At 33.6% G+C, this 26,701-nt stretch overlaps 5 protein-coding genes across 7 annotated transcripts; all 5 read right to left on the reverse strand.

The window, feature by feature from the left end:
- Window positions 1-114: 114 nt before the first annotated feature.
- On the reverse strand, window positions 115-2,112 carry LOC106118501 (vitellin-degrading protease-like). The gene is made up of 3 exons (XM_013313160.1): window positions 2,068-2,112; window positions 683-815; window positions 115-290 (listed from the first exon to the last, which is right to left on the reverse strand). The coding sequence occupies exons 1-3, from the start codon at window positions 2,110-2,112 to the stop codon at window positions 115-117; spliced, it is 354 nt and encodes a 117-aa protein (XP_013168614.1).
- Window positions 2,113-2,875: 763 nt separating this feature from the next.
- On the reverse strand, window positions 2,876-6,024 carry LOC106118666 (UDP-glucuronosyltransferase 2B15-like). Its single transcript, XM_013313357.1, has 4 exons — window positions 4,969-6,024; window positions 4,005-4,227; window positions 3,498-3,717; window positions 2,876-3,164 (listed from the first exon to the last, which is right to left on the reverse strand). The coding sequence occupies exons 1-4, from the start codon at window positions 5,785-5,787 to the stop codon at window positions 2,876-2,878; spliced, it is 1,551 nt and encodes a 516-aa protein (XP_013168811.1). The 5' UTR covers window positions 5,788-6,024.
- Window positions 6,025-6,265: 241 nt separating this feature from the next.
- LOC106118665 (UDP-glucuronosyltransferase 2B4-like) lies at window positions 6,266-9,572 on the reverse strand. Its single transcript, XM_013313356.1, has 4 exons — window positions 8,110-9,572; window positions 7,430-7,652; window positions 6,849-7,065; window positions 6,266-6,541 (listed from the first exon to the last, which is right to left on the reverse strand). Exons 1-4 carry the CDS (start codon window positions 8,926-8,928, stop codon window positions 6,277-6,279), a joined length of 1,524 nt encoding a protein of 507 aa, XP_013168810.1. The 5' UTR covers window positions 8,929-9,572; the 3' UTR covers window positions 6,266-6,276.
- A 2,179-nt stretch (window positions 9,573-11,751) lies between these two features.
- LOC106118502 (UDP-glucuronosyltransferase 2C1-like) lies at window positions 11,752-18,577 on the reverse strand. Its single transcript, XM_013313161.1, has 6 exons — window positions 17,728-18,577; window positions 17,227-17,449; window positions 16,637-16,856; window positions 15,723-15,974; window positions 15,105-15,111; window positions 11,752-12,003 (listed from the first exon to the last, which is right to left on the reverse strand). The coding sequence occupies exons 1-6, from the start codon at window positions 18,550-18,552 to the stop codon at window positions 11,752-11,754; spliced, it is 1,779 nt and encodes a 592-aa protein (XP_013168615.1). The 5' UTR covers window positions 18,553-18,577.
- A 4,713-nt stretch (window positions 18,578-23,290) lies between these two features.
- LOC106118588 (uncharacterized) lies at window positions 23,291-25,938 on the reverse strand. 3 transcript variants are annotated; one of them, XM_013313257.1, is made up of 6 exons: window positions 25,839-25,938; window positions 25,085-25,298; window positions 24,474-24,616; window positions 24,064-24,205; window positions 23,561-23,687; window positions 23,291-23,472 (listed from the first exon to the last, which is right to left on the reverse strand). In XM_013313257.1, the coding sequence occupies exons 1-6, from the start codon at window positions 25,891-25,893 to the stop codon at window positions 23,296-23,298; spliced, it is 858 nt and encodes a 285-aa protein (XP_013168711.1). In that variant the 5' UTR covers window positions 25,894-25,938; the 3' UTR covers window positions 23,291-23,295. The 3 variants fall into 3 exon arrangements, with proteins under 3 accessions (XP_013168711.1, XP_013168710.1, XP_013168712.1); XM_013313256.1 differs by having other exon boundaries at window positions 25,085-25,316; XM_013313258.1 differs by lacking the exon at window positions 25,839-25,938 and adding an exon at window positions 25,526-25,806 and having other exon boundaries at window positions 25,085-25,316.
- Window positions 25,939-26,701: the final 763 nt, after the last annotated feature.

Consider the following 26,701-nt stretch of genomic DNA (forward strand, 5'->3'; position numbering starts at 1 on the left):
AGTAAGATGTTGCACTACAAAAGAGAAGTAAATACATAGCCTAGACTTCTGTTGGTTGCGATTCTTTATTATTTGACTATTAGTTGTCACTTTTCTGTTTCAAACAAAAGTTACTCACGAAGTAACACAATGTGCAGCGGTCAGAACGAGGTCATCCGCAATAATGGAACCCCCGCAGGAATGTCTACCAGCGTAGACTATTGACACTTGATATGGTGCCCCTGTGATGTCTATATCCTCACCGCCAACTATTCTTACATCTTCTTTTTCTTTGGTGATTGGTGAAGCCACTGGAATATAAAAATTTGTGCTTTATAGTTGTTATGTCTGATATAATACGACAAATCGATTAATCGACATCACAGGGGACAGAAGAGCTGGCAGCTACCTCGGTCAAAGAATAAGTTTAGCTGTACAGAGGGGGAACGCTGCCAGTATCTTCGGGACCTTGCCTAAAGGGACTCCTTTTAATAACATATTTTAGTTAATTATTCGGTTTTTTTTTAATTTTATTTTATATCATAGATTTAAGACTTTATGTAATCATAGAAATAAGGATGTAAATTAATTAAACGTATTCTGATACGACAAATTGTGAATGATTCGTCTACTTCACAATACTATCACAAATTCCTAGCCCTATTTTTCAATCATGATATTAGAGTTGAAAGTTTCTTCTTACCCACTAAACCAAAGATCGTGAGAAACAACAACTTGTACATTGTGTCACTGCTTTCAGATAATTGTAAAATATCTTCTGGAGATGAAGAATTTATATCAGAAAGATCTCTAACAATTATTGGTTTTAATTTGATCTTCAATGATAAAATTGAAACCTTCACACAAATTCAGTAGCATTGACAGATAAGGTAGATAAAATGGATTTTGATAATTAAAATGTAACAATTTTTATCTAAAACTGGATTTTATAGCAATAAATATTTACTTTTAACTTAGTAGTAGATGAAGATTACCTACACTTGGAGTCAATTAAAAGCACCTATGACGGTTTACTCTGTCTTTCGTTTACTTCTAATTTCGGAATAACTTTATCAGTAAATTAAAAATTAAGATGATATTCATCTTTACTTCTTGTTTCTTATAATATGACTAGCCGTTGCCCGCGATTCCGTCCGCGCGAAATTTAAAAAAAAACTATTGGTCGCAGCGTAATGTTATATAGCCTAAAGCTAAATGGACTATCCAATAAAAAAAGAATTTTTCAAAACGGACCAGTAGTTCCTGCGATAAGCACATTTAAACAAATAAACAAACTCTTCGGCTTTATATTATTAGTAAAGATGTATATCGCGGATAGGTCGACGCAGCGTAGGTAGGCCTCCCGCACGATTGAACGATGATCTGGTCGAGGTTGCGGGAGTGGACTGGATGCGAGCGGCACAGGACCGGGCATTGTGGCAATCGATGGGGGAGGCCTACGTCCAGCAGTGGATAAATTTAGGATGATAATATGATATTCATAAAACAACATTTTATTAATACAAAGTGCTATAACGTATCAATTTTATGGAAATTGATGAACGTGAAAATTGAAACTATAAAAAAAATGTATATTTCAAATATAATTAACAGTTTCCATTTAGAATGTTATCATGTTTTCTATACATTTCATTCTTAATTTCATTGTTTTTAAATCGCTTAAGTTAATATTATCTTAATGCTTTATCTTTATACGGTATTTAAATAGGGCATGTTCGTGACATATTATCTTTGAATCTACAAAGTATTTTCTAGTTCACGGGTATGCATACAATTACACAACCGAACACCAAAACAGTTTTTAGTGATTCTTCTAAGAAAATTTTTCTTTAATTTTTTTTTTCATTTGTTATTAATGTCATCATAAGGATTCCAATACAGGATTCACTAAGATCAATCTCGAATAACTTCAGCAACATAAGGGTTTGATGAAGGTCATAGGCGAGATGGGGCTGGAGTGATCCATGTATGGCCATGGAAAATACGCGCTAGTCGTGGAGTTGTGGAAACCATAGCCCCTATTATTAACTTAAGGAATATTACGCCTTTGGTGGCAAAGGGACTTACAATCTCTTTTTCTATACTAAATGGAATAAGTAATTTTGGAGCCATATTTTGGCGGCAAAAAATGAGTTCTTGAGAAGCGTTTATTTAGTAAGTAGCCAATGTAGCTTTTCTATTATAGTTTAATCTGAATTGAAAATTAAAATTAATTCTAGTATGTTTTAACATCAGGTTATTGGTGTGAATGGACTAAATTTCCTTTTACTTTTTGTTTAATTGAAATTAAATTACCTATTTAACTATCCAATGTTAAATGACCTTCATACATGTTATTAAAATATATCTTATATCTTTAAATGAGCAATTCTTACATATATAATTGGAATCTCGGAATCGGCTCCAACGAATTTAATAAAATTTAGGGGTTTCGAGGGCGATAAATCGATCTAGCTAGGAATCATTTTTAGAAAATGTCATTTTATTCGTGTTTTATCGATAATTAACTTAAATATAAACTTAACTTTTTATATCGGTAAGATCGAAAAATATTATTCATATTTCATCATTTTATTAGTAATTCGTACTTAAATATAATTTAAAAAAAACACAATTAAAAAAAAAATACCGAGCAAAGCTGTCATCCAGGTACTGTATACATATTAAGGAAGCTTAATTTATACCGTAATCAATTTAAGTATATGACCGAATAGTAAATTAGTTACTATATTCAGTAATTCAATCATTTAGAATATTTAATAGGGATAAAAGATTATATAGCTCCAATTCATTGAATTAAGAACCACAAAATTGAACTATCATCCCAAAAAAAAAGTCGCAAAACATTTTAAAATTTTATTTATAAATTCAAACGTTATTCATTCTTTAGTTTATTATCAAGTTTGATTTTCGAAGATACGATTGAAACTAGAATTCTTAATAATGAGAATGTAAATCCAAATAGAATAAGAAAAGAACAAGCGATGAATAACATAAGATCTAGTTCTAGGTATTCAGTCCAGGTAATGTTAGCGGCGGGGGCTCTCAGGTGCTTTGCGCCGCCATGTCTCAGCACGTAGTCGATCCACCACATGGCTCTGTTCAGAGGCGCCTGTGGTTGATCCAACATTAGGGAACGGAGACTAATTATGTTATCCTTGTATCTGAAATTAGAATATCGTTCCTTATAATCGGTATATCTGCATGACAACGTGGATATGGATCTGCCGGAGGTCTATGTCTTGGTATAGTCAAATTACTAGGATGTATCTGCAGTATCCCTTTGCTTTAACTTTGGATGCAATTTTTATACAAGAAGGTTGGTACCCATTCCTGTCCTCAATGTTGTATAGGTAAGGAATTGGTATTTCTTTCATAGACTGTACTGCAAATATTTACAATGTTTACTGCCACTATTATTTCACTAGGCGCTTATGACGTTTGTTACTATTTGTCTTAATTAATAGCTGGCTGAAACAAAAAAAAACTTGATATACCTGTTATCTTCAGCTACATCTAAAATTGCATTTTTCAACTTTTCTTCGGTAAGCTCTTCGAAATAAAGTCTTTGCCCAATTCCATGATAAACATATTTTTCAACATTGTACCACTGATCGCCTAGCATTGGTATACCAAGGAGAGGAACACCAGCTGTGATCGCTTCGTCAGTTGACTGTAAGCCTCCTTGTGTTATGAACAATTTAATATTTGGATGCCCTGTAATTGTATAAGTTTCTAAATTAAAAGAAGACACTATGAAGACTATTGAATATCATTAGAGAAAACCTGAGGAGCGCCTGTTGTGAAATTGGAGCAAAGAAGAGAATCAATTCTTCCAGTTATTTTGATGATTTTTTTTAGTAGGCGCTAAGTAATCATGTTCAACAATGGTAATATGCTCGCGGGATTATAATGGTCAGTTTAAAATTTTCAATATGATATTTAACGAATTAATAGCAGTCACATATGGTGTATAGTTGAATATGGTAATAAAATTTACTTACTTAACAAATCAGCTTGAGGTAGCCATTTATATATTTTAACATTCTTCGATTTTATAAAAACACTCTCTGTATCTCGTTTCCAAATGACATTGTAAGGTAATTGAGAAAGTACATTTTCAAATATCTCTATTTTATTTTGCGGCAGCAAAGATAGTTGTACGTTTGTCCCAAAACTAAAGTAAATCACACCATTGTCTGACGCGTCCAGATATTGCTGAAGATCCTAAAAAATCGTTCAATTATTTACTGTTACCGCGTATTTAAACTACATTATCATTTAACATCAGGTGGGGTCCTCATAAAGCGCCAGTTTAGTCATTGTTGAGGAGAAAAACAATTCAAGGTCACATTTTTTTAATAATGATTTTGGAAGAAATTTTGGCAGAAATTTTTAGAAGCAAATTAAAAAAATTCTTATCTTGAGTTTCCATGGTAAACAAATCTGTAATTTAATACATTATGGTAATTCTTAATAGATTAAAAAAAACAATCAGGTTAACAATTTTTTCTCTCTATGTATCGTCAGTGGAAACTTAAGGTTAATATTTTCCACTCAAACACACGAATGAACAAATAGAATAAGTCTATGAGATAGCGTGCAAACTGAATGTATGGAAAAATACTGACAGATACATTTATGGCTATTTAACCTCAAGGGCAATGATAAACTAGTGTTTATTCTAAACTGAGTTAAAATGCAAACTAAAGGAACCAATTCTGAGATGAAATCTTCGTTGCGCAGTTAGAAGTAAGATAATAAAAATAATAATCTTACTAAGTTAAATGTGAAAGTTTAGATGGATGGATGTTTATTAGCATGTATCTCCGGAAAGGCTATACGGATCACGGTGAAATTTGGCATATATACAGAACATAGTCTAGAAGAATATGTACGCTACTAATTAGATTTTTAATTACACGCTTACGAATTCACAGGCAAAAGTTAGTGTAAAAATATAAATACCTGGGTTAATTTTTTTGGTTTCTTCATGTGTAATCCACCCATATGTATGACATTTGGCGGTACTGGAGTATTCCCTTCCCAAACAGGATGTATATTAATAAACAACATGTCAGCATAATTTTTTAAAACACCTAAAGACGGAATATCTGGTCCGAAATACTTTTTAAGCAAATCATTCTCTATCTCTTCTCTCTTTTTTAATTCATAATGAATTACCAATTGATTGTAGAATTCAGTTAATTTATCTAACAAAGTTAAATTGTAAAGTCTCTGCCGAAACATATGGTTGTATAAAATTGGATTTGTTGGTATTCCCATTATGTTATAACTATCTACATATGGTCCGAATGAACTTATTAGTATTGTTGGTGCTTTAAATGTATGTGAAATTGCTAAACCTTGAGGGTATATCGATTCTAATAAAATCAAATCAAATTTTTCTTTACTATTTATAAGATCTTGAACTTCTTTTGTTTTCATTAGCTCTTCAAAGCTAACAGAAAGAAGATCGAGAATACCTTTCACTTGATTTAATAAATCCCAATTACTTCCAGTTACATGAGAGACAAAGTATTTTTTCAACGCAGCGTAAGATCTGTCATGTACATCGATTTCTGTCAGATTTTCATGTCCACCTTTCGGGTACATTGGATCAGAAGTGACAACTGTCACTTTATGTCCTCGTTTAAGTAATTCTAGTGTTATTGGACGAAACACAACTTGGTGACTGATGGACGGACATGGATACACTGCCAAAATGTTTGCCGATTTAACAAAGTCACCAATAATCACTAAAAGCAAAACCACAAAAAACTTCATTTTTTAGATTCCACTTTTAAACATTTACGGGCACATAAAATAATTCGTCTTTTCTTTTATACGTGATTTGTATGTTATCAAATTGATCCGTGGATGGGTTAAAAATATAATCCAGCTTAACACTTATGCTTCTTATTTCTAAATGAAACGTTACTTGCAATTCTCTGTATAAAGACGACTTGCTTTTACAAAGAGTTGCAGTTTGAATAAATTAATAGTTGTTAGATGTATCAATGACATGTTATCCTATTTAAGCGAACTATGTAATTAATTTTGCGATTATGTTCAGGACTTGGAAACGTGACATATGTAAATGTTGTTGCACTTTTTAATAATCAAGTGCATAAGTTTCTCATACTTCATTTGTAGATAAGAAAGCAATAAATTACGTCTGTAGCTCTATTATTGACCAACAGATGAATACACAATACTAAGTCCGGTACGGCGAATCGTTAAATAAAAATTAGAATTTTGTCTCATTTATTTTGTTCATTTATCTTTACATAATATGCAAAAAACTAAAGATCTTATCATTAGGATTGTCGATATATATACAATAAAGCAGTAACAAGCAATAGACATAATTAAATCTAGATGTAGGAACTCCGTCCAGGTGGTGTTGTCAGTGGGGACTCTTCGTTGCTTGGCTTCGCCGTGTCGCAGTACGTAGTCGATCCACCACATTGCTCGCTCCAGTGATGCCTGCGGTTGATCTGCCATCAGCGATCGGAGACGAATTATGTTATTCTTGTATCTGAAATTATATTATATTTAGTTACTAAATGAAAGCTCTTATGTATCTTTTTCCTTTCGTAAAATTGTTGCCATTAAGTCAAGTCTAGGATACGATATGTTAAGTTCCTATACATTTTTCTACCTATCAGTACCCCCAAAACATTGGGATAGGCAGAAATTTATTTGATTCCTTATCCAATGTAAAAGCAGATAACACATGTGCGCTTCATTTGTTTATTACGGATAAGTATGGGAAAGTTTCGAACTTTCTTCATATATCCGTTAGGAGAACGACTAGCAGTAAACAAATTGTTTTGGGATCTTACCTTTCGTCTTCGGCTACTTCTAATATTGCATTCTTTAACATGTCCTCGGTGATATCTTCAAAATCGAGTTTTAGTCCAATACCATGGTAAACATATTTCTCGACGTTCCACTGGTCTGCTAACAGTGGTATGCCAAGGAGAGGAACCCCTGCTATGATCGCTTCGTCAGTTGATTGCAAGCCTCCTTGTGTTATGAACAACTTGACATTTTTGTGCACTGAAATATATAAGTAAAGATTGCTTATATATCTCGGACAATACTTTGACAAACAGGATTAGAATCTGCAGGTCTTGGGTTCGAATCCCGTTATGTACTAATGTGTTTTTCAATTTTTGATTTACATTTATCCAACGTTTTAAGGTGAAGGAAAACATTGTGATGAAACCTGCACATATCTGAGCAGAAATTCAAAGATATGTGTGAAGTCAACCCGCACTGGGCCAGCGTGGTTGACTATGGCCTAGTTACCCCCTAACTTATGGTAGGATCAAAGTCTCTTAGTGGGGACGTGTAGTGAGCTGATGATGACGATTTATTTGTCAGAATTTTCATCCATTATTTATAAATAACTTTAACATACTTAACAATTCTGCTTGCGGTACCCATTCCAATACTTTAATATTGTTAGATTTTACGACAATTCCGTCGTTATCTCGCCTCCATATAACGTTGAATGGCAGTTGGGAAAAAACTTTTTCGAAAATTTGTATTCTTTCCAGCGGCAGTAAAGTGAGATTCACGTTTGTACCAAAACTAAAGTAGATAACACCGTGGTCAGAACTGTCTAATAATTGTTGAAGATCCTGAAAGAAAAATATTTAAACTGTAAGGCGATTGACATATAGTCTATGCCTTTACTGACCAGAAGAGACGACTGGCATCGACGATTTGACCTTTCCTTTACCGAATGCGCGCAACGCGATACTCCCGACACAATTAAATTTATCGATTATTCACATACGTTGCTTTATGAAAGAAGGTGTCATATTTGATCTTTATTTTTTTTTATATCATAAGGTGGCGAACGAGCGAGCGGCCACCGGAAATCGCTGAAATAGCGAAGTGACCGTTGCCCATAGAAAGTTGCCATAAGCAAATGCATATGCGTTACCTACCTTTAATAGACGGAGGAGAGGATGCACAGAAAGAAAACATTTCCATGCATCCTCTCATCCGTAAATCCGTTATTTTTGACGGTTCAAAATTATAAAATTGAATAGACTGACTTGATTAATTAATGATAAAGAAATTAGTAAGTACCTGCGGTAAAGTTTTAGGAGATCGTGCTTGTACTTCTAATCCACCTTTAAATACTACGTTTGGTGGTACAGGATGATTTCCTTCCCCGATAGGATGTAAATTTACCAATAACATGTCAATATAATTTTTTAAAACACTTATCGTTGGAGTATCTGGCCCAAATAGACTTTTAAGTACTTCATTCTCTTTTTCCTCTCTTATTTTAACTTTGGTAAATACTATCTGGTTGTACACCTCTTTTGCTTTTTCTAATAACGTTAGATTATATAGCTTCTCTTGGAACGTCCTGTGGTATAAAATGGGATGTGTCGGTATTCCCATTAATTCATGAATTCCTAAAGACATTCCAAACGAACTTATTAACATCGTTGGTGCTTTGATTATATGAGATATAGCTAATGCTTGAACATATGTTGCCTCTATTAATATCAAATCGTACTTTTCTTTGTTATTGTTGATAACATTCTGAACTTCCTTTAATTTCATTTGTTCTTCAAAACTGATAGAAATAAGATCCATTATACCTTTAATTTGATCAATGAAATCTGATTTGCTTCCATTTGTAGCCAAATATTTCTTAATTACCGAGTACACATTGTGTACATCGATTTCTGTCAAATTTTCATATCCCTCTCCTTTTAGGTTCATTGGATCAGGAGTGATTACTGTTAATTTATGTCCTCGTTTAAGTAATTCTAGTGTCAACGGACGAAACACAACTTGGTGACATATCGATGGACATGGATACACTGCTAAAATGTTTGCTGATTTAACAAAATCAACCGAAGTTATTAATAACATAAACACACAAAATTTCATCGTTAACGAGTTTAAAAATACAAATTTACTATAGGAAGTGGTTGTAGTTTTTAAAGACTTTGCTTGAGTTAATCTATTGACGATAGACTATATATATACTGTGTGATTAATGGTCATCCACTACTAAATAATCGTTTGACACATATCTTAAGAAATCAAACACGAAAAAATCACACGAAACAAAACGCTAACACTGAGACATTTGTCTCATTTAATTAAGGAGTTAACTTGTTATCCTACCAACGGCCATTTAAACAATGCAATTCCTTTATACTTACAGGTTGATAACCTTTCTGATGTTCTAGAATAAACGCGTCACTTATTGCGTCATAAAGGTCATCTTTAGTTCGATGTTAAGTTGAGCCTATGAGAATTATTTTAATAATTTAGTTCTGGTCAGGATACATAGATCTGTATAGATATATGCTGGATAGTTCGCTGCTCGGCTAACTGTATATCTATTATTAGTTTGATAATATATCATCACTACCAAGCACTTCGGTCAGCACCAATATGTGAACAACAAGTAGGCACAAAATACCCCGGCTTAAGCCTTTCCAGAGGCATATACAGATCAGGTCAAAAATGAGAAGAAAACATTTTATTACAAGTTAATAACTAAACATCCGTACAAAACATATTGTCTCGGGTTTTCAAAGATAATGGAAATTATGAAAATTAATATACTCGTATGTACAAGTATTTCGGTAAATCACATGATTAAGAACGGTATTATGAACAGCCGTAACCGAGTAAATTCTGTCTACCCACATGAGATATAGGCGTCGTTGTTTTGTCTTAATGATAAATTAAATGGGGTGTATCTTATATGTGTCATATGTATTTCCGATATTTGTAACTATAGATCGAATAACTTACATGGCCCGGTGGGAGTTAATTACACTAAATAACAACAGCTCATTAGAACCTCCTGACATTTTGCAAAAGTGACAAAATCCTTCTCCTACTATATGGCTACACAAGATTTTTATGGTAGTTTTTGACATTTACCAAGGGACTCTTTAAAGTTTTTAGGGTTACCAGTAAGCAATGATTTCCTATCTTCTTCCAAAAGTCGTCTTTCTTGCAACTCCAAACAATTGATATGCATCTAATGACCTGAGTTCTCGTAGTAATTTCTTCCCAACACATTAGCAAACTCATAACATTATGCGTGATAATTTTATGGAATTCAAAAATTATGAAAATGGCAACATTAGTCCGTACAGTTACCGCTACCTCATTTATCAAAATATGACGATGTCAAGACGACTTTGTTAGTTCACATATTTCTCGGATACCACAAGAAGGTCGAACTAAAGTTTTCTTGTCATGTCTTTGCTTTTATGTAATTTTCCCTGTTGATGTAGGTTTTTTTTATTTTCTGACGAAAACTAACCGCATAGCAGAGGCTCATCGGGCCAGATATGTTCGGCGGACTATACACTTATTGGTTACGTGAGTGTATCTTGTTTATTCATTTTATGCGGCACCAAGTTCACAGGATCATCTAGACTCTTGATAACTGAAGCAAACATAAGTTCATGACGCATGTTATTTATATATTTATAACGATTATATAACTTTGAGTACTTTCTCTCAATACTTTGGAGCAAGTACCTAATATTAGTGGTTGTATCTAACATAAAGGGGTAGAATAGTCCATTGACTCTTACTGGTTAAGCACTTGACTTGTAGTCTATAGGTCCTGAGTTCGAACCCCGCCATGTACCAATGTGTTTCTTGTTTTTGATTTATATATCCACATTTATTCGACTTACGGTGAAGGAATACATTGTGATGCAACCTGCATATATCTGAAAGGAATTCAAAGATAGTTTGAAGTTTGAAGTCAACACATATTGGGCCAGCGTGATTGACCGGCCTAATTACCCCTACCTTTTTTTTCCAGAGAGGAATGCTTTATGCATACTCCGCGCCCCGGGGGGGACGCGGTAGTTATGTGGGACTCTCCTCCATAGCGGAGGCATACCCACTAAACCTCTCTGTTCCTAAAACGCATCGGGACGGGGCAACGAGCACGCTTTCGCTCTCGTCCACGGTCCAATTACCTCTACCTAATGGTAGGCTCCGAACCCCTTAGTGCGGACTTATAGTGAATTGATGATTATGATGTCACACACTAAAATCAGTTAAACTATTTAGACAATAATGCACGATAATGGAATGGTCGGAAAAAAGACTGGAGTGAAAACCTTATCTAGCTGCGTAATCTTATCGCGGCCAGTACAGTCAAAAATATGTAAAACCTCCTTAGAAAATAATACCTAACTTATGGCAAGACAGCTTTAAACCAACTACAATCTTGTGAACCCTTTTTTGGACATTGGCATAGGTCCCTAATGACTCTCTAAAGCTTCAAAAATATTTTTCTTCATTAGATTTCTCAGGGTCGTGTAGTTTTATGTTGAAAATTTTCACACAAACATGTCCCGACGGTCCATTATAAGAGGCGTGCGATGAATTAACTTTTGGCGGCGACAGTAAAGTACTAACACTTCGAGTATAACGAGCTTTGCTGAAACTTTCAGCTGAACAAATTAAATTTTGAGGTTAAATGTAGGCTTGTCTTGTATTTTAACAAAGGACTTTACTTAAATACAAAATTACGTCACACTCTGATAGTAGAATGTATTTAAATAACTAGCAGCTAATAAAGAAACAAGAAATACAAATAATCCTACAGAATATTATCCAAATCGAATCGATTGACTCTTAAACATAGTTCAAGCTATTTGAGTTAAAATCGACATTACAGACTTCATTCGTTTGCATCTAAAAACATCTTCTTCTTCGTATTCTTCATTTCTGAAGGTCGTGCTTGTCTTGATACGCTTTAACGGCTGTATCGACCAGCTGCCTCCACGCCGTCCTATCTTCGGCAGTCTCAGGGCAGTCGTGATATTGAGTCCCAATATAGCCTGCACTTGATGACCAGCGAGTAAGTGATCGACCCTGTGACCTTTTACCCTCTATCTTTCCGACCACAACCAATTTGTTCAGGTTGTCAGGGTTTCTCCGGGCAATATGTACAAAGTATCCAAGGACTCGTCTCTAAAAACATACAATCCGTGAAAATACTACTGACTTAAAAAAATAATAGTTCATTTTAAATTTATTTTATTTTAAGCATAATGCTTCACTGTAACAAAAGTCTTTGAGATAAGGAAGATCATAAAGTTGCGAGAGTTTCAACTAAGTTTAAACTCTGAGACTTGGTTAAAATTTGCTAGCTGCCTCTCTAATTTAGTGTTATTATTACTATAACTCTACAACATCAAAATCATACAGCCAGTTTACTAATGAAACATAGTTAAAAGCGGTAGAGTCCGAAGCAGTATTAGTAGCTGTACGAATAGCCTTACAAGTGCAACTCCTCTACGACACAAGAAGACACGACTTGGAAGTAATTACGTATTTCGGCTGATGAGTGTGTACTGAGACGAAATTCTTGTCTTCTTCCTCTTCCTAACAATAATCAGAATAAATGAAAAGGCGGATGAGATGCATGGGAAGGGATAATATTCTCTTTCTGTGCATCCACCGATTCAAGGTATGCAACGCATCTGCAATTGCGTATGTCTATGGGCAAGGGTTGCTTCGCTATTTCAGCGATTTCAGGTGGCCGCTTGCTTGTTTGCCACCTAATGATACAAAAAAGTATGTAAAGGCGAGTATGAGGCCGTAGAGGAGGGAGAAATGTTTCCTTCTTTTACTTCCTTTGTCTGAAAGGTAGACAGTGCAAAAGATACAGTATTAATTGTTCCAGATGTCTGTTGGTAGACGTCTTAAGCAAATAAAGTGCTTATACGTTTGTTACCTCGTAACATTAAAAAGTAAATGGTATATTATTTATTCCAGTGAATGTAACAGTTACTATAAAATGTACGTTTGATTAAAAAAAAACAAGATGGCGGAATTCGAAATCCAATTAGACGCTGGTCAAATTGTTTGAATCCACCTTACTCGTTCCATTCACTCGTGCGTGTAACTCAATTATCCATGTGTTCCACTTTTAGTTCCATTGTCTAGATTATAGTGAGATTTTTCTGTGTTCCGTACAAAGTAAAATAAATACTCATTTCTCTGTATAATGCACGGACTTTATGTTGAGTCCGACTTGTTTTTTGTAGATCTATCGGACTTAAACCTTTTTCATTTTATCATCACATACAAATATATGTTTGTAGGTTTGTCACCTGAGTGTACCTAAACTAGTGGACAGATTTTGATAAAACTTTGGTAGGATATTCTTAAGTCACCATAGAAGGTTTTTGATACAAAAAAAATCTTTAAGATAAACTTTTTTTTAATGACATAATCCGGAATCAGTACGCATTTTCAGACAGGCAGACAATTTTTAGTTATAATTTCAAAAAAAAAATATGTACACAAAATATTATATATTATATTATTATATTATTTTTCCTTTGGATATATATTAATTGTACATATAGAAAAAAAACTCTCAGAGTAGTTTGATATGAAATAATATTTCTTTTCTGATGATATCTTCATATCAGCTTAAATCTACAAATTGACAACTCAACGAGATCTGTCATGGCGCGATGTACCTTGTTATCCCAATAAGCCTCATGTAATGACATTTCGAAACGAAAAGATAATACTTGGTAGGCTATTTTTAAATAACTTCATATAAAAAAACTATCTCCATTTGGCGCGGTCATCTTGCAACTTCCACATTAAATTTCCGCATACTCGTCATATATATACCCATCGGTTTCGGATGTCACCCTTATAAAGCTTAACTTTTTTTGTCATATACACTATGTGGAAGTCTTGGTTTCTAAACTAGGGAAAAAACCCTGTGTTTTAGGAGTTAATCCCTTCCTCTTATCATTACATCAATTTTTATATTAAATGACGAAAGAAAAAACAATAATTTTTAATCTTCTTTTGAAATCTTACTTCTTTACTATCTCACTAATACTATAAATGCGAATGTTTGGATGTATGGATATGTATGTAAATCGAAAATCTGAAAATATATTTCGACATGGTGGGATTCGAACCCAGGACCTGCAGATTACAAGTCAAGTGCCCAAACCCCTGAGCCACCGACGTGCTTATATACATAATGCAGTGTTACAATAAGCTACGAGGAGCTATGTGTACTAGGCTAAGTCATCATGTATATTAACAGCTAGGATGTTAACTATCTGAGCGCTTCACGTTGTGCTTTAACGATAGTTTAATGGCCATAATAAAGCTACAGCTAATGCAATCATTAAGTCAGCAAGCAAACAGTTCTGTCTTGTAATTACTGAGAAATGAAACGTGTTTGTACATGAATAATTCAATACCTAATATACTTTTACGATCTTACTAATATTATAAATGCGAATGTTTAGATGGATGGATGTTTGAATCTATCTCCGGAACGGCTCAACGGATCTTGATGAAATTTGGCATACATATAGAACATAGTCCGGAAGAACACATAGGCTACTAATTATTTTTTTATTCCGTGCGGACGGAGTCGCGGATGACAGCTAGTGCTCTAGATATTTATTGTAAAATTGTTTTAATTTTAATTAATTGTTTTACTCTTATTCTTTGAAATACATTATTGACAGTGGGATTTGCTCTTTTGAGAGTTATATTATGTTTTTTAGGATATAGCAGCTGAGTTGGCACGTCAGTAAAATCAGTGATTGTGTTCCCGAAGTGCCAACTTACCGCACCACTATGTTAACAGCGCCCTCCTTACGGCGTGTTTAATTAATGCGTAGTTCACACCATACTCCGTGACAATGAATAATGTTTCATACGTTGTAGAGCATGATAACTACAAGCCATTGTCGCAACTTATCTAATAATATTCAAATTAATTTTATATAGGCCAATGTTTCCGCTATCCGAGAGTTATTATAATAATTATTATATTATTTATTTTCAATTATCTTTAAGTTTAGAATTGAATCTGTCTGAACGCTTGCCCTAATTATTAACATGGAATTATTTATTCAGCGCCTACAATAATTTGAAAAGAAAATTTGCTATTTTTTTTTCTGTAGGCAATATTAAGGTTTATGAAAATTATTAACTTTTAGAGTCTCGGAAATTCTTAATTGAAGTACATTTGTTTGAAACTTCATGTATGCTATCTCTGAACATTAATTACAAAATTTTACGTCCATTCTGCCAATACGTGAACAATAAATTATACTTCACAAAGGCGCAGTATTTCTTAAAGGTACAACTTTGCACGTTTGTTATTATTTAGATCAGTAATTTCGATAAATGTGTAATAAATTATGTACGAATAAAACTTTATACAATCCGATTGTAGAACAAAAAATATACGAAAATAAAAATAAAGAAAAAACAGTTGCGATTAATGGTGTTATACATTTTGCGTACTTTAGCAAAAATATTGTTTTTGATAAAATTAAATAGCTCACCCATAGTGAGACAATTACTAAGTCCTTTGTGTCTAACATTTCTGAGTGACTTTTGCACGAATTCTAAATTTCATTTGTTTATGTTTAGTTGAACTTTCAACTGAACTCATTGTCCGTAAAGTTTAACTAATTAACTGTTGGAAAGTTAATTCATCTCGACTCCAAATATAGTCCGACAAAATATAACTTTTTGGCAACTTAATTATATTTGTAAACATAAGAAATGCATTTAATTTTAATTAAAATATCTAATTGTTTTGCAATTGATTTTGTTATTTTAAAACATAAAACAATATAAGTAGATAAATTTTCTATTAATTATTTTTTAGTTTTTCATTACTTGAGTATATAAGAAAATTCTTTATAATACAATATGATATAACAATACATAATCCAACAAAAACAAGCAAAGCAGTGATTGTAATTAGAATTAAATCAATACGATAATACTGTGACCACGACAAATTTGCGGACGTCGTTCGTAAGTGTTGAGCGCCGCCATGCCGGAGTACGTGCTCTATCCACCACACAGCTCGATCGAGTGGCTTCTGAATTTGGTCTTCCATTAACGTCCTTAATTTGATGACATTTTTACGGGAACTGTGGAAAAAAATTATAGTTAATTTATAAACTTAACCAACCAGATCGGTGGCTCAGAGGTAAAGCATTTGACATGTAATTTCCAGGTCCTAGGATCGAATCCCTAAATATAGCATGTGTTATTCAATTTTATATATTACGTATAATGTTCTTAAGGTGAAGTAAAACATCGTGATGCCACCTGAGAAGAAATTTAAAGATGTGTGAAGTCACTCAACCCACACTAGGAGAGCGTGGTTGATTATGACTGTGGCCTAGTCACCCCCTACCTTGGGATAGGCTTCGAAACCCTTAGTGAGGACGTATAGTTAGTTCATAATAATGAATTTATAACACATGAAAATGACATGACACTCTTTAGCCCTACAACAGAATATAATTCTAAAGCCACTTAATTTTTATAAATGACTAAGCTAAAACTTCGTATTGTTCAAGTGCCTTCAAGTGGTTACAAACGGTCAATACATAATTGTCTGGAAAATTTAACTAAGAGTAATAATGACAATTGTTATTCGTACTTATCATTTACCTTATTATAAATGCAAAGATTTTCTATTACGCCATAGACAACTTTAATACGATTCCACTACTTTTGATGATGTTCAATCAATATCAAACATATCCCTTATTTCAGTGGATATAAATAAGAAAATTTTGCGTACCTTTCATCATTAATAACGGTTTTGATAGCATTCAAAAGTTTATCTTCAGTAAGAGTGTCCAAATCGAGTCTTACTCCTAGTCCGTGATGTACATATTTTTCAACATTAAACCATTGATCCCCCAACATTGGTATGCCGATTAATGGAACACCTCCAGTTATAGCCTCATCGGTGGATTGTAATCCTCCTTGTGTTATGAAGAGTTTGATTTTCGGATGTCCTAGAAAATTATGTGACGTTAAAATGAAGCAGATTACCTCTTTCATTTGATTTTATGTAATACTAGCTGTAGCCCGCGACGCCGACCGCGCGGTATTAAAAAGTAATAGCCTATGTATGCTTCTATACTATGTTCTGCATCTGTGTCAAATTTCATCAATATCCACTAGGCCGTTCCGAAGATCTGCAATGAAACATCCATCCATCTAAACATTCACATTTATAATATTAGTATGTTTATGGTTAAAAACTCTGCAATTAGATTTTCCGTAATAACATATCTGTCTTAATTTCCATCTTCAATTACTCCAAATACCCCTACCCACACAGCGTAATTTTTCACGCATTTAAGTAAATGGAAAAATACTTACTTAATAAATCTGATTGTGGGAACCATTTCATAACTTTTACATTATTGGACACGGTAAACGACATCTTAGATTGCCATTTCCATAAGATAGTATATGGTAGTTTTGAGAAAACCTTTAAAAATATTTCTATTTTTTCTGGCGGCAACAACGCAGGATCGACATTGGTGCCGAAACTAAAATAAATTACACCATCCTTTGAAGAATCTAGAATTGAAGTCAGGTTCTGCAAAAAATAAAGACAAACTAAATTAAAATCTTACATCTAATAAATTTTATAAATGCTAATATTTTAGATGGATGGATGTTTGTTTGAAGGTATCTCCAGAACGGCCTAACGGATTTTGATGAAATTTTGCATACTTATAGAGTATATTCTGGAAGAATACATAGGCTACTTATTTTGTTTTTATATAATAATTCCACGCGGACGGAGTCACGGGCGACCGCTGGTAGAAGAATAGTTAACACTCGTTAATTTAATTAGTGATTCTGCATACTTACAGATGGTAATTCTTTCCGTGGCTTTTGGTGTAGTCCTCCCATATAAATAATATTTGGTGGCACTGGTCGATTATTATCCCAAATAGGATGGATATTTAAAAACAACATATGTACATTACTCTTTAGCTTCGCAAGTCCTGGAAAATTTACTCCGAAGATTTTTCTAAGAGCCTTATTTTGCTTCTCTTCTTGGTCGTCAAATAGTTGAAACATCTTGAAATGATTGTAGTATAGTTCATTTAATGTTTCCCATGTTGTTAAATTATATAGCCTCTGTCGTAGTGGTAATGGATAAAATATTGGATGATTTGGTGCACCTAACAATTCATAATTTCCTATTAGACCACCGAATGAACTCACTAAAATAACTGGTGAATTATAAATGAAAGATAATGATAATACTGGCATAGCACAAGCTTCTAAAAGAAGTAAATCGAACGTATTATTTTTATTTTTAATAATTTCTTGAACTTCTTCAACTGCCAATTGTTTCTCGAATATCATGGATATCGAATCGAAAGCCACTTCTAACTGTGTTGCCAAATCATCTTTATTTCCAGTTGCGGTTGCTAGAAATTTTGCCCAATAATTATATGATATTTCATGAACATCTATTTCTTTTAATCTCGCTGGTGCTTGACCTTTTGGGAAAGCTGGATCTGGAGTTACAACGACCACTTCGTGACCTTGTTTTGCTAATTCTTGTGTAAGTGGTCGAAATACAACTTGATGGCTTATTGAAGGTATTGGGAAGTATGCTAATATTTTTGCAGATTCAATTTGAAAAAATAAATTTGAATTTAGAACAATAAATAATAGAAACATTTTAACACGTTCGTATATTGTCAAGGAACTGATATAAATGACATGGATGTGATCAGCGTTATCTGCACATCTATTGACGTAATTACTATTTAATAATATTGCATTAGTGCTAAATGCATGTTGCCGTAGTGTTCTTGTGTAGTAAAGCGATGAAGTTTGCTATTATATTTTGCAACTGGATCTTTGTTACCTTTTGTTATTTATTGTGTTTATCCTAAAATTTCTCCTAACCAAATTGCAGTTATTGAATTTCATCTAAAATCATACTATTATCCTAAATGCGAATGTTTAGATGGATGGATGTTTGAAGGTATCTCCGGAATGGCTCAGCGGATCTCGATGAAATTTGGCATACATGTAGAACATAGTCAGGACGAACAAATAGCCTACTAATTATTTTTTTTAATTCGGCTTAGACGGAGTCGCGAGCGACAGCTAGTTATTCATAAAAATTACCCCTGCATTATATTTCACATCCGTGTATTTAGCGCAATAACTGACTTGGTTTTTTATGAGATTTCATAATTATTGTTGTGGATGTTAACGCGTTGCGAGAATCAGTTTTTTTTTTGCTGATTTTTGTTTCTAATATTATAAAAAAAATAAAGTAAAGAGAGTTTATTCCTACCGAGGTTTACTCGATTTCATTCTATAGTTATTGATAAGACATTAATAATCTTTTATTGGTAAATATAAAGAAAAACTAAAAAAAGATAAATTGGTACAACACTAGTTGTATTGTACTTTATGCTACGTTATAAACAGTGAATAGAATATAATGACGTCACAACGCAATTGGTTGTCATTATTTGTCTTTGAAGTATTGTTTCATTGAGACAAGGAAATGAGTAGACAATTCTATGCATATATATTTATCTATATACAGTTAATAAAATTGTAATGTCTGTATGTAATTACGTTACGTCTTTTGACTTGATTTATTCTTAAAGATCGCTTATGTGTGCTGGAAAATGTATGTGGTCATCGTCGTGTTCCGCGTGCGCTAGGCGTGCAAGCGAGAGCACGGAACAAGCGAAAGAGAGGCACGATCGGCCTTAGCATTCGGCTAGTGATGTTAGTATCTGTCTTATAATTCGATTTTACTAATATTATAAATGCGAATGTTTTGATGGATGTTTGTTACAACTCCAGAACGACTGCATGGATCTCACTGAAATTTGGCATATATGTAGAACATAGTCTGGAACAACACATGGACTAATTATTAAGTTTTTTTTTAATTCCGCGCGGAATACAGCTGCAATTCATAAAAATTTGTAAAATTATCGTCCGTAAACTGACTTTACAGACAACCATGTTTTTAAATAACATGCTGACAAAGTCGCGGACGACAGCTAGTTTACAATGTAAATATATGTTAGTGGTTAATGTGTTGTCTGGCTGTTTCCACCGCTGATACTTGTTGAAAAAACATAATTATATTTCTGTGTCTTCTTTCAAAAAGTATAAAAAGGGTGATTATTATGTTTTTGTACAATTGTCTTGGCAGTGGAAACTTACTGACAGGATGTTTATTATTACTATAATGTTTTTATATCTCACTTCTTACTAATCTTACTAATATTATAAATGCGAATGTTTAGATGTATGTATGTTTGTTTTAATATATCTCCAAAACGGCTGAACGGATCTCGATTAAATTTAGCATACATATAGAACATAGTCTGGAAGAACATATAGGCTACTTATTAACTTTTTTTTAACACCGCGCGGACGGAGTCGCGGGCGACAGCGAGTGATGTTATTTGTTAATAGTTAACAAAAAAAGAAAATTATATATCAATGACTGTAAATAAGTCCATTACAGCGTATATAACAAGATTATTAAACCATCCATATAATTGACATACAAAGTAAAAAAAAATATATTTACCTAGGTAAAAAAATATTATAAGCACAATCGTCTATGAAATTTTTATACAGTCATGATAATAATGACGGATTAATTACTTTGTAATATTATTAAGGATAATAATAAAATCCGTACTAATATTATAAATGCGAAAGTAACTCTGTCTGTTTGTCTCGCTTTTATGTAAAAACTACTGAACCGATTTCATTGAAATTTGGTACACAGATAGTCTGGAGCCTGAGAAAGGACGTAGGGTATATTTTAACGCGAAAAAAGGTTGTAAAGGTTGAAAATGGGCGAGAATTTATAATTAAGAATAGTCATTTTTACAGTTAGAAAATTGTAACATATTTCTTAAGCTGTTAATTCGATATATAATAAATACATTTGACATCCATTTTTGTAAAAAAAAATTCTAAAGAGTACAAAATAAGTATAGGGGATGAAAATTTGTATTAGAATATGCGAGATAAATGTGAATGTTTTGTTTAATAAATTTTGTGATTAATAACTACATAAAAAATTAAAATCCTACCCAAAGAGAGTATTTCACGCGAACAAAGACGGGTGCATAGCTAGTAGTATGTACGACTTATCTTTAGTCAATTAAGAGAAAACATTAATTATCTATATGTATACAATTCGGTAATCTGGATAACACGTGGTTCATGAGACATGCCTTATTAACATGACAAGATTAGGTAATTAATAACGAATAATTAGTTTAAGCGAGTTGTACAACTTGACATTTGACCGTGGGTTTCTCAGACTGAAATCCTCGAATAAAATATATTGTTATCTCTGTTTTGTCATAGATGATAGACGGGGAAGACAGTATGTTTTATACAGATGGCTTCGGAAACCCATAATGTGTTGGAATACATTTACGCATCCATCAAAGCGTCATTATCTAATTTATATTATATAGAGTAATTGAGATTAGTAATTAAGTATTCATATTTCAAAACCAATACGACTTAGGGACCTTCAAGAAGCGAGCATACCATTTTCTTAAAGGCCGGCAACGCATCTGCAGTTTCTCTGGTGTTGCAGATGTCCATGGGTGTTGTTGATCACCTCGGTGTTCCAGCCGCTCGTTAGCCCTCTTCTCTTATAAAAAAAAAGTTAGTATTAAAATTGTGAATACCGATTTCAGTGACTTGTATTATGATATTATGAGATGAAAGAATATATATATAAATAAATATTATAAATGCGAATGTTTGGATGGATGATGGTTTGTTAGAAGGTATCTCCAGAATGGCTGAACGGATCTCAATTCAATTTAGCATACATAGAGAGCATAGTCTGAAAGAATACGTACGTGTATTTTTATATAACGGCCCGGCGTCGCAGGCGACAGCTAGTTAACAATATTTGGAAATCATGATTCATGATGTTTTATGTTGTTTATAATGATTTTTATTTTTATTTTTGTCAGTCTTTGTGTCTGCAAGTTCGCGCTTGAAACCGCTGGAACGATTTTGATCAAGCTTGGACTCAAATGTTGCTGTACGGACACGGAAATATTGTGACTACTAGTTGAGCCTAAATCTGTTATAGTTTTTTTTGACAGGGTATTTTAGTAGCCGATATATTTAAGAGGTCTGCGTTCGGTCGAAACATTTTAGGCGACTACAATCTAAGATCTGTATATGTAGTGTAAGTACTACACTTAGAAATTTTAAGTTTTTCCATCAAACTCTCTTTCGCAAACACAAAAAAACAAAAGAAAAAATTGTCATCACTGTTACTGAGCTTTACAAAAGTTGCCCAATCGATTTAATTCTGTTTGTTATCTTTTTCCGATACAAGTTTAATCCGGTTCCTGAATTAAACGCGACATAACAAGGGTCGACGATTACAGAACGAAAACCTATGATACAGTTCGTTTACTATGACTTCTTTCGAAATGATCTGATTCGTTCGGAAGCAAACATCTATAATTTGATGTACATTTAGATGTGGATTAATCTACATTTACTTGGAATTCTTAAAAAAAATCAAGAGTACAACTCCTTACTTACTCCGCTGGCGCAGCGACACGGAGTTGGTCTTGGCCTCCGACAAAAGATATCGCCAAAGACGCCTGTCCTGCGCCTTCTCCTACCAGTCCATCGTCCAGATAACGCTGGCGAGATGCCGTATAGTATGGACAATTCCTACTTAACCTTAATTTTGTATTAAATTACGGTATTTTACTATATAATTCAAAACTCTGCTCTCAACGTGCTTAATTTCAATGCAGAAAAATTAAAACGATAAAATGTATTAAAAATAAAAATATGACAGCTAAGTTTAAGTCAATTATTACTTTAATAAGTTATTATCATGTTAATTAATAACTAAATTTAAAACTTCAACGGCATAATTGCCGCCTATTATGATGTTAATGTTATCATTAGGCACTTATCATTAAAAGTGCAAATTCTGTCTTTTATAATTTAAATTAATTTGACTTATGCAAATTTGTTAAATTAAAAGCAAAAGATAACCACGAAAAGTATGTATAAAATATGTAAAACGGATATAAAAGTCACCGCTTAGTAAACCCACCTGGAAACATCTTGTTACTGCCACAGGGAATTCGCGCGTTATCTACGCCAGAGGGATTTGACAAAATGCATTCGCTTCGAGGCGATTCCAAAGCGAACTTCAAAAATGTATGGAACTGACGCGCGACAAACACGTGACTTATCGAAAGTTATTGTCAGTTCTATACATTTTTGAAGTCTGTTATGGAATCGCTTCAAAGCGAATACACTTTTACCTAACCCTAGGACGTTATCCGATTGAAAATAAAAGCAAACGAGCAAGAAAGAGAGAGCAATACTTTCGGCTCGCTTCATCATAATAAAAACCAAATATGTTTATAAATTGTTTATTATTTGTATGCCTAAATAAACTGGTATAAAGCACAATTCAGCTGATAGTCTATTTCCCGCGTCTTCGGTATCATCTGCCATAACTAGTTTGGAAAGAAGGAATTCGTCAGGTCGCGGATCCCCGTCAGGACAATTAGAATAAATAACGTTGAAGTCACAATCCTACAAGAATCAATAGAAATAGGGCATTAGAGATACTAAGAGTTATGAAGCCACGGAAGTTGATTTGAAAAATGTAATAGAAATTTACCTGAAACACGTCACCTTGAGATACAATAACAGAGAACTTTTGAAGAATAACAGCCTGTACGCGACTGCATTTGTTTACACCATCTAGAAGTGATTCCAGTGTGCAACGTCGAAATTGAGCTCTCGCACTGCAAAGATACGTTTATATAATAAACCTTTTAGCTTCAGAGTTTATACATTCTTCAAATGTTCTTTCCTCGTGCTACTGATGTAACTTTAATTACATGTTTAATGTTTTTCTCGGACTCTGTTTTCTGGTCCCAAGTCTTTATAAACCCTAACCTTACTTCTTACTAATATTATAAATGCAAATGTTTAGATAAATGGATGTCTTTTTGAAGGTATCTAGTGAACTTGGCTGTATGGGTCTCCATGAAACTTGGCATAGATGTAGAACATAGTTTAGTAGAACACTTAAGATACTAATTAAGATTTGTTTTTAATTCCGCGCAGACTAATTCGCGGGCGACAGCTACTTAAGTATTATTTTAACACGATTCTCACCAACATAAATAAAAATGTGTCACGTAATGTGTCCACTCGTGCGTCGTATTCTTTTTGTCGTCGACAATTCGTTTGAACTTCGTGTAACAATCTTCCCACGCAGCTGCCGAACTTTCAATACATCGGGGCAGATTCTGATATTCTAAAATAATATATTCTTGAAGACTTAACAAAAAATTAAGACAATTCATCAAAAGAAGTGTCAATAGTTACAAAGTAAATAGGAATAGATGTTTTCTATGGGTCCGTAATTTTTGTTCTTGCAAAACAAATAATTTCTTCAACCACTACGAGGACAATAGTTTCCATAGCAATTTTATGGATTATAAAAACTACAACAATAGCAATTGATCTGTTAGAAGCATTCTTCTACTTAGCAGAATTTATATGACTGTTGTTAATAATCATACTTGATATAAACCACTCGTCGTCGCAAATATTTCTTAATACATGGATGTGACCCTTGATACTTTCTTCATAGAAATAATTTTCTGTAACATCTCTGCAATCCACGTTCCAATCGGTAGCGCAATTCGTTAAATGTCTTACGGCACTAAAAGAAAATATTTATTGACTGATTCAGGAGAAAGCAAATTTTCTGGACGTACGTTTGTCAATCTGGTATCCGATAGACTAAACGAATGAATCGATTTTGACTAGTGGGGTGTCATTTGATTTCCATTCTTTCCCTAAGAGTCATAGGTATAGTTAGTCTAGATTTTTTGTTTCTTAATTAGCAAATATATAATTCAAGACTCGTAGATAATCTTACTTCTGACTAATCTTGCTAATATTATAAATGTGAATGTTTAGATGGATGGATGTTTGTTTGAAGCTATCATGAGAACGGCTAAACGGATATCGTTGAAATTTGGTATATTTATAGAATATAGTCTGGAAGAACACAGAAGCTACAAATTATATATTTTTTATTTCTGTGTGGACGGAGTCGCGGACCACAACTAGTATTAAGAATCATTTAAGCTAACATTTCAACTGTAATAATAATCTATAACCTTACCTGCACCATTCTGAAAGTTTGTTGGGCATTGGTGGTCTTTTTCTGGTTGAGTTATATATCGTCGCTGCTTGAGCGGTACAATTTAAAGCGTATTTAGTAAAATCATCGCAATTTATGTTCTTTGAAGCCACTAGTTTCTCAGAGTCTTTACTTAGTGTCATTATTGGTGCGAATTCGTTGTCCTCTCGTGTATACTGATTCCTCTGTGTTAGATCTTCGTAATCATTGAAATCTGTAAATATCCCGATTACCTTTTCCAATTTTCAATTGGTAAATGTAATGTTTGTAGAAATAAATGAGTATTAGTGTTGTGATCAATCTGAGAAGACTTTGTTTATGGATTTGAATTTAGTATGATTCTAGTATCTCTTTGATATATGATAAGGGGGCGAACAAGCAGTGAAATCACTGAAAGGAAGTCACTGAACCCATGGACAATACCAAAGGAACTCCAGATCGTTGTCATCCTTTTGAGAAACGATATGTAAGGCTCACTTTTTGAAGGACCCTAAATTCTAGAGTTTTGGATATGCGGACAGATGATTCCACAACACGACTTTAACAGAATATTTTTCGAAAACCGCGTGGTTGAGAAATGTCAGTTTTCGAGATGATGAGAATATAATCTGGCAGTCTGCACTGAGTTCCACTTTGTATCATTTTTGTTTAGAATTATATTTATAGATGAAACTAATATAGTCGGTGTTTGTTTACTATCTCTACGTAAGTTGTGACTTTATAATAATTTACTCACATACACCGTCTATTGAAAAACTAACGGCTATAAATATGAATAAAATTTTGAACATATCGTAATTTCAAATATAATTTTTGTTTATAAACCATATCAAAAAAATGTCAAACTGACAGATTAATCGAGTCATGTCACAGAAGATTAGACGCTGTGTTCAGATTACGCATATTTAACTTAACCAAATTATATTTTACAGTTAATGTAATTGTTAGGAATTAAAAATTTACATTGATACGTAACTTATTATTATTGATTTGGATTAGCTTAAATATTCAGTGGGAATCGATCGCTATTTTAGCGAAGGTGGCCACTTTACATTATTCTATAAAAAAAACTAACTGTCGTCCGCGACTTGGTCTGCGTGGGATTAAAAATATATGTTGGCCGATTCTCAGACCTACTCAATATGCTCACAAAATTTCATGAGAATCGGTCAAGCCGTTTCGGAGGAGTATGGGAACGAAAATTGTGACACGAGAATTTTATATATTAGACTAGCTGTCGCCCGCGACTCCGTCCGCGCGGGATTAAAAATAGATGTTGGCCGATTCCCAGACCTACTCAATATGCCCACAAAATTTCATAAAAATCGGTCAAGCCGTTTCGGACGAGTATGGGAACGAAAATTGTGACACGAGAATTTTATATATAAGATAAACCATTTCACACCTACCCTGTTGGTTCAGGCTAAGCGCCATCTGCGCTCGGCCACCCCAAGCCCGGTGAAACTGTAAATGCCTCCTCAAGGCAAACAGTGACTACTCAGTCACAAAAAAAAACACCTACCCTGATTTAGCCACATCATACTTATTCAAATATATGTACATTTAAAACTCGAAAAGTTTAACTTTCTTCAAAAAGTT

Source organism: Papilio xuthus, unplaced genomic scaffold (assembly GCF_000836235.2).
Source record: "Papilio xuthus unplaced genomic scaffold, Pxut_1.1 DF827570.1, whole genome shotgun sequence".
Taxonomy (NCBI): domain Eukaryota; kingdom Metazoa; phylum Arthropoda; class Insecta; order Lepidoptera; family Papilionidae; genus Papilio; species Papilio xuthus.

Coding starts and splice junctions, on each gene's coding strand:
- LOC106118501 (XM_013313160.1), bottom strand. CDS start 2,112: ATGGCTCCAAAATTACTTATTCCATTTAGTATAGAAAAAGAGATT. Junction 816..2,067: donor TTAGTATAGAAAAAGAGATT/GTAAGTCCCTTT, acceptor TTATCATTGAAG/ATCAAATTAAAACCAATAAT. Junction 291..682: donor CACGATCTTTGGTTTAGTGG/GTAAGAAGAAAC, acceptor TTTATATTCCAG/TGGCTTCACCAATCACCAAA.
- LOC106118666 (XM_013313357.1), bottom strand. CDS start 5,787: ATGAAGTTTTTTGTGGTTTTGCTTTTAGTGATTATTGGTGACTTTGTT. Junction 4,228..4,968: donor AACCAAAAAAATTAACCCAG/GTATTTATATTT, acceptor ACGATTTTTTAG/GATCTTCAGCAATATCTGGA. Junction 3,165..3,497: donor GATGTAGCTGAAGATAACAG/GTATATCAAGTT, acceptor TTCTAATTTCAG/ATACAAGGATAACATAATTA.
- LOC106118665 (XM_013313356.1), bottom strand. CDS start 8,928: ATGAAATTTTGTGTGTTTATGTTATTAATAACTTCGGTTGATTTTGTT. Junction 7,066..7,429: donor ACCGCAAGCAGAATTGTTAA/GTATGTTAAAGT, acceptor TATATATTTCAG/TGCACAAAAATGTCAAGTTG. Junction 6,542..6,848: donor GAAGTAGCCGAAGACGAAAG/GTAAGATCCCAA, acceptor ATATAATTTCAG/ATACAAGAATAACATAATTC.
- LOC106118502 (XM_013313161.1), bottom strand. CDS start 18,552: ATGTTTCTATTATTTATTGTTCTAAATTCAAATTTATTTTTTCAAATT. Junction 17,450..17,727: donor CACGGAAAGAATTACCATCT/GTAAGTATGCAG, acceptor TATTTTTTGCAG/AACCTGACTTCAATTCTAGA. Junction 16,857..17,226: donor CCCACAATCAGATTTATTAA/GTAAGTATTTTT, acceptor ATAATTTTCTAG/GACATCCGAAAATCAAACTC.
- LOC106118588 (XM_013313256.1), bottom strand. CDS start 25,893: ATGTTCAAAATTTTATTCATATTTATAGCCGTTAGTTTTTCAATAGAC. Junction 25,317..25,838: donor TTTTTCAATAGACGGTGTAT/GTGAGTAAATTA, acceptor GGATATTTACAG/ATTTCAATGATTACGAAGAT. Junction 24,206..24,473: donor CGACGAGTGGTTTATATCAA/GTATGATTATTA, acceptor ATATTATTTTAG/AATATCAGAATCTGCCCCGA.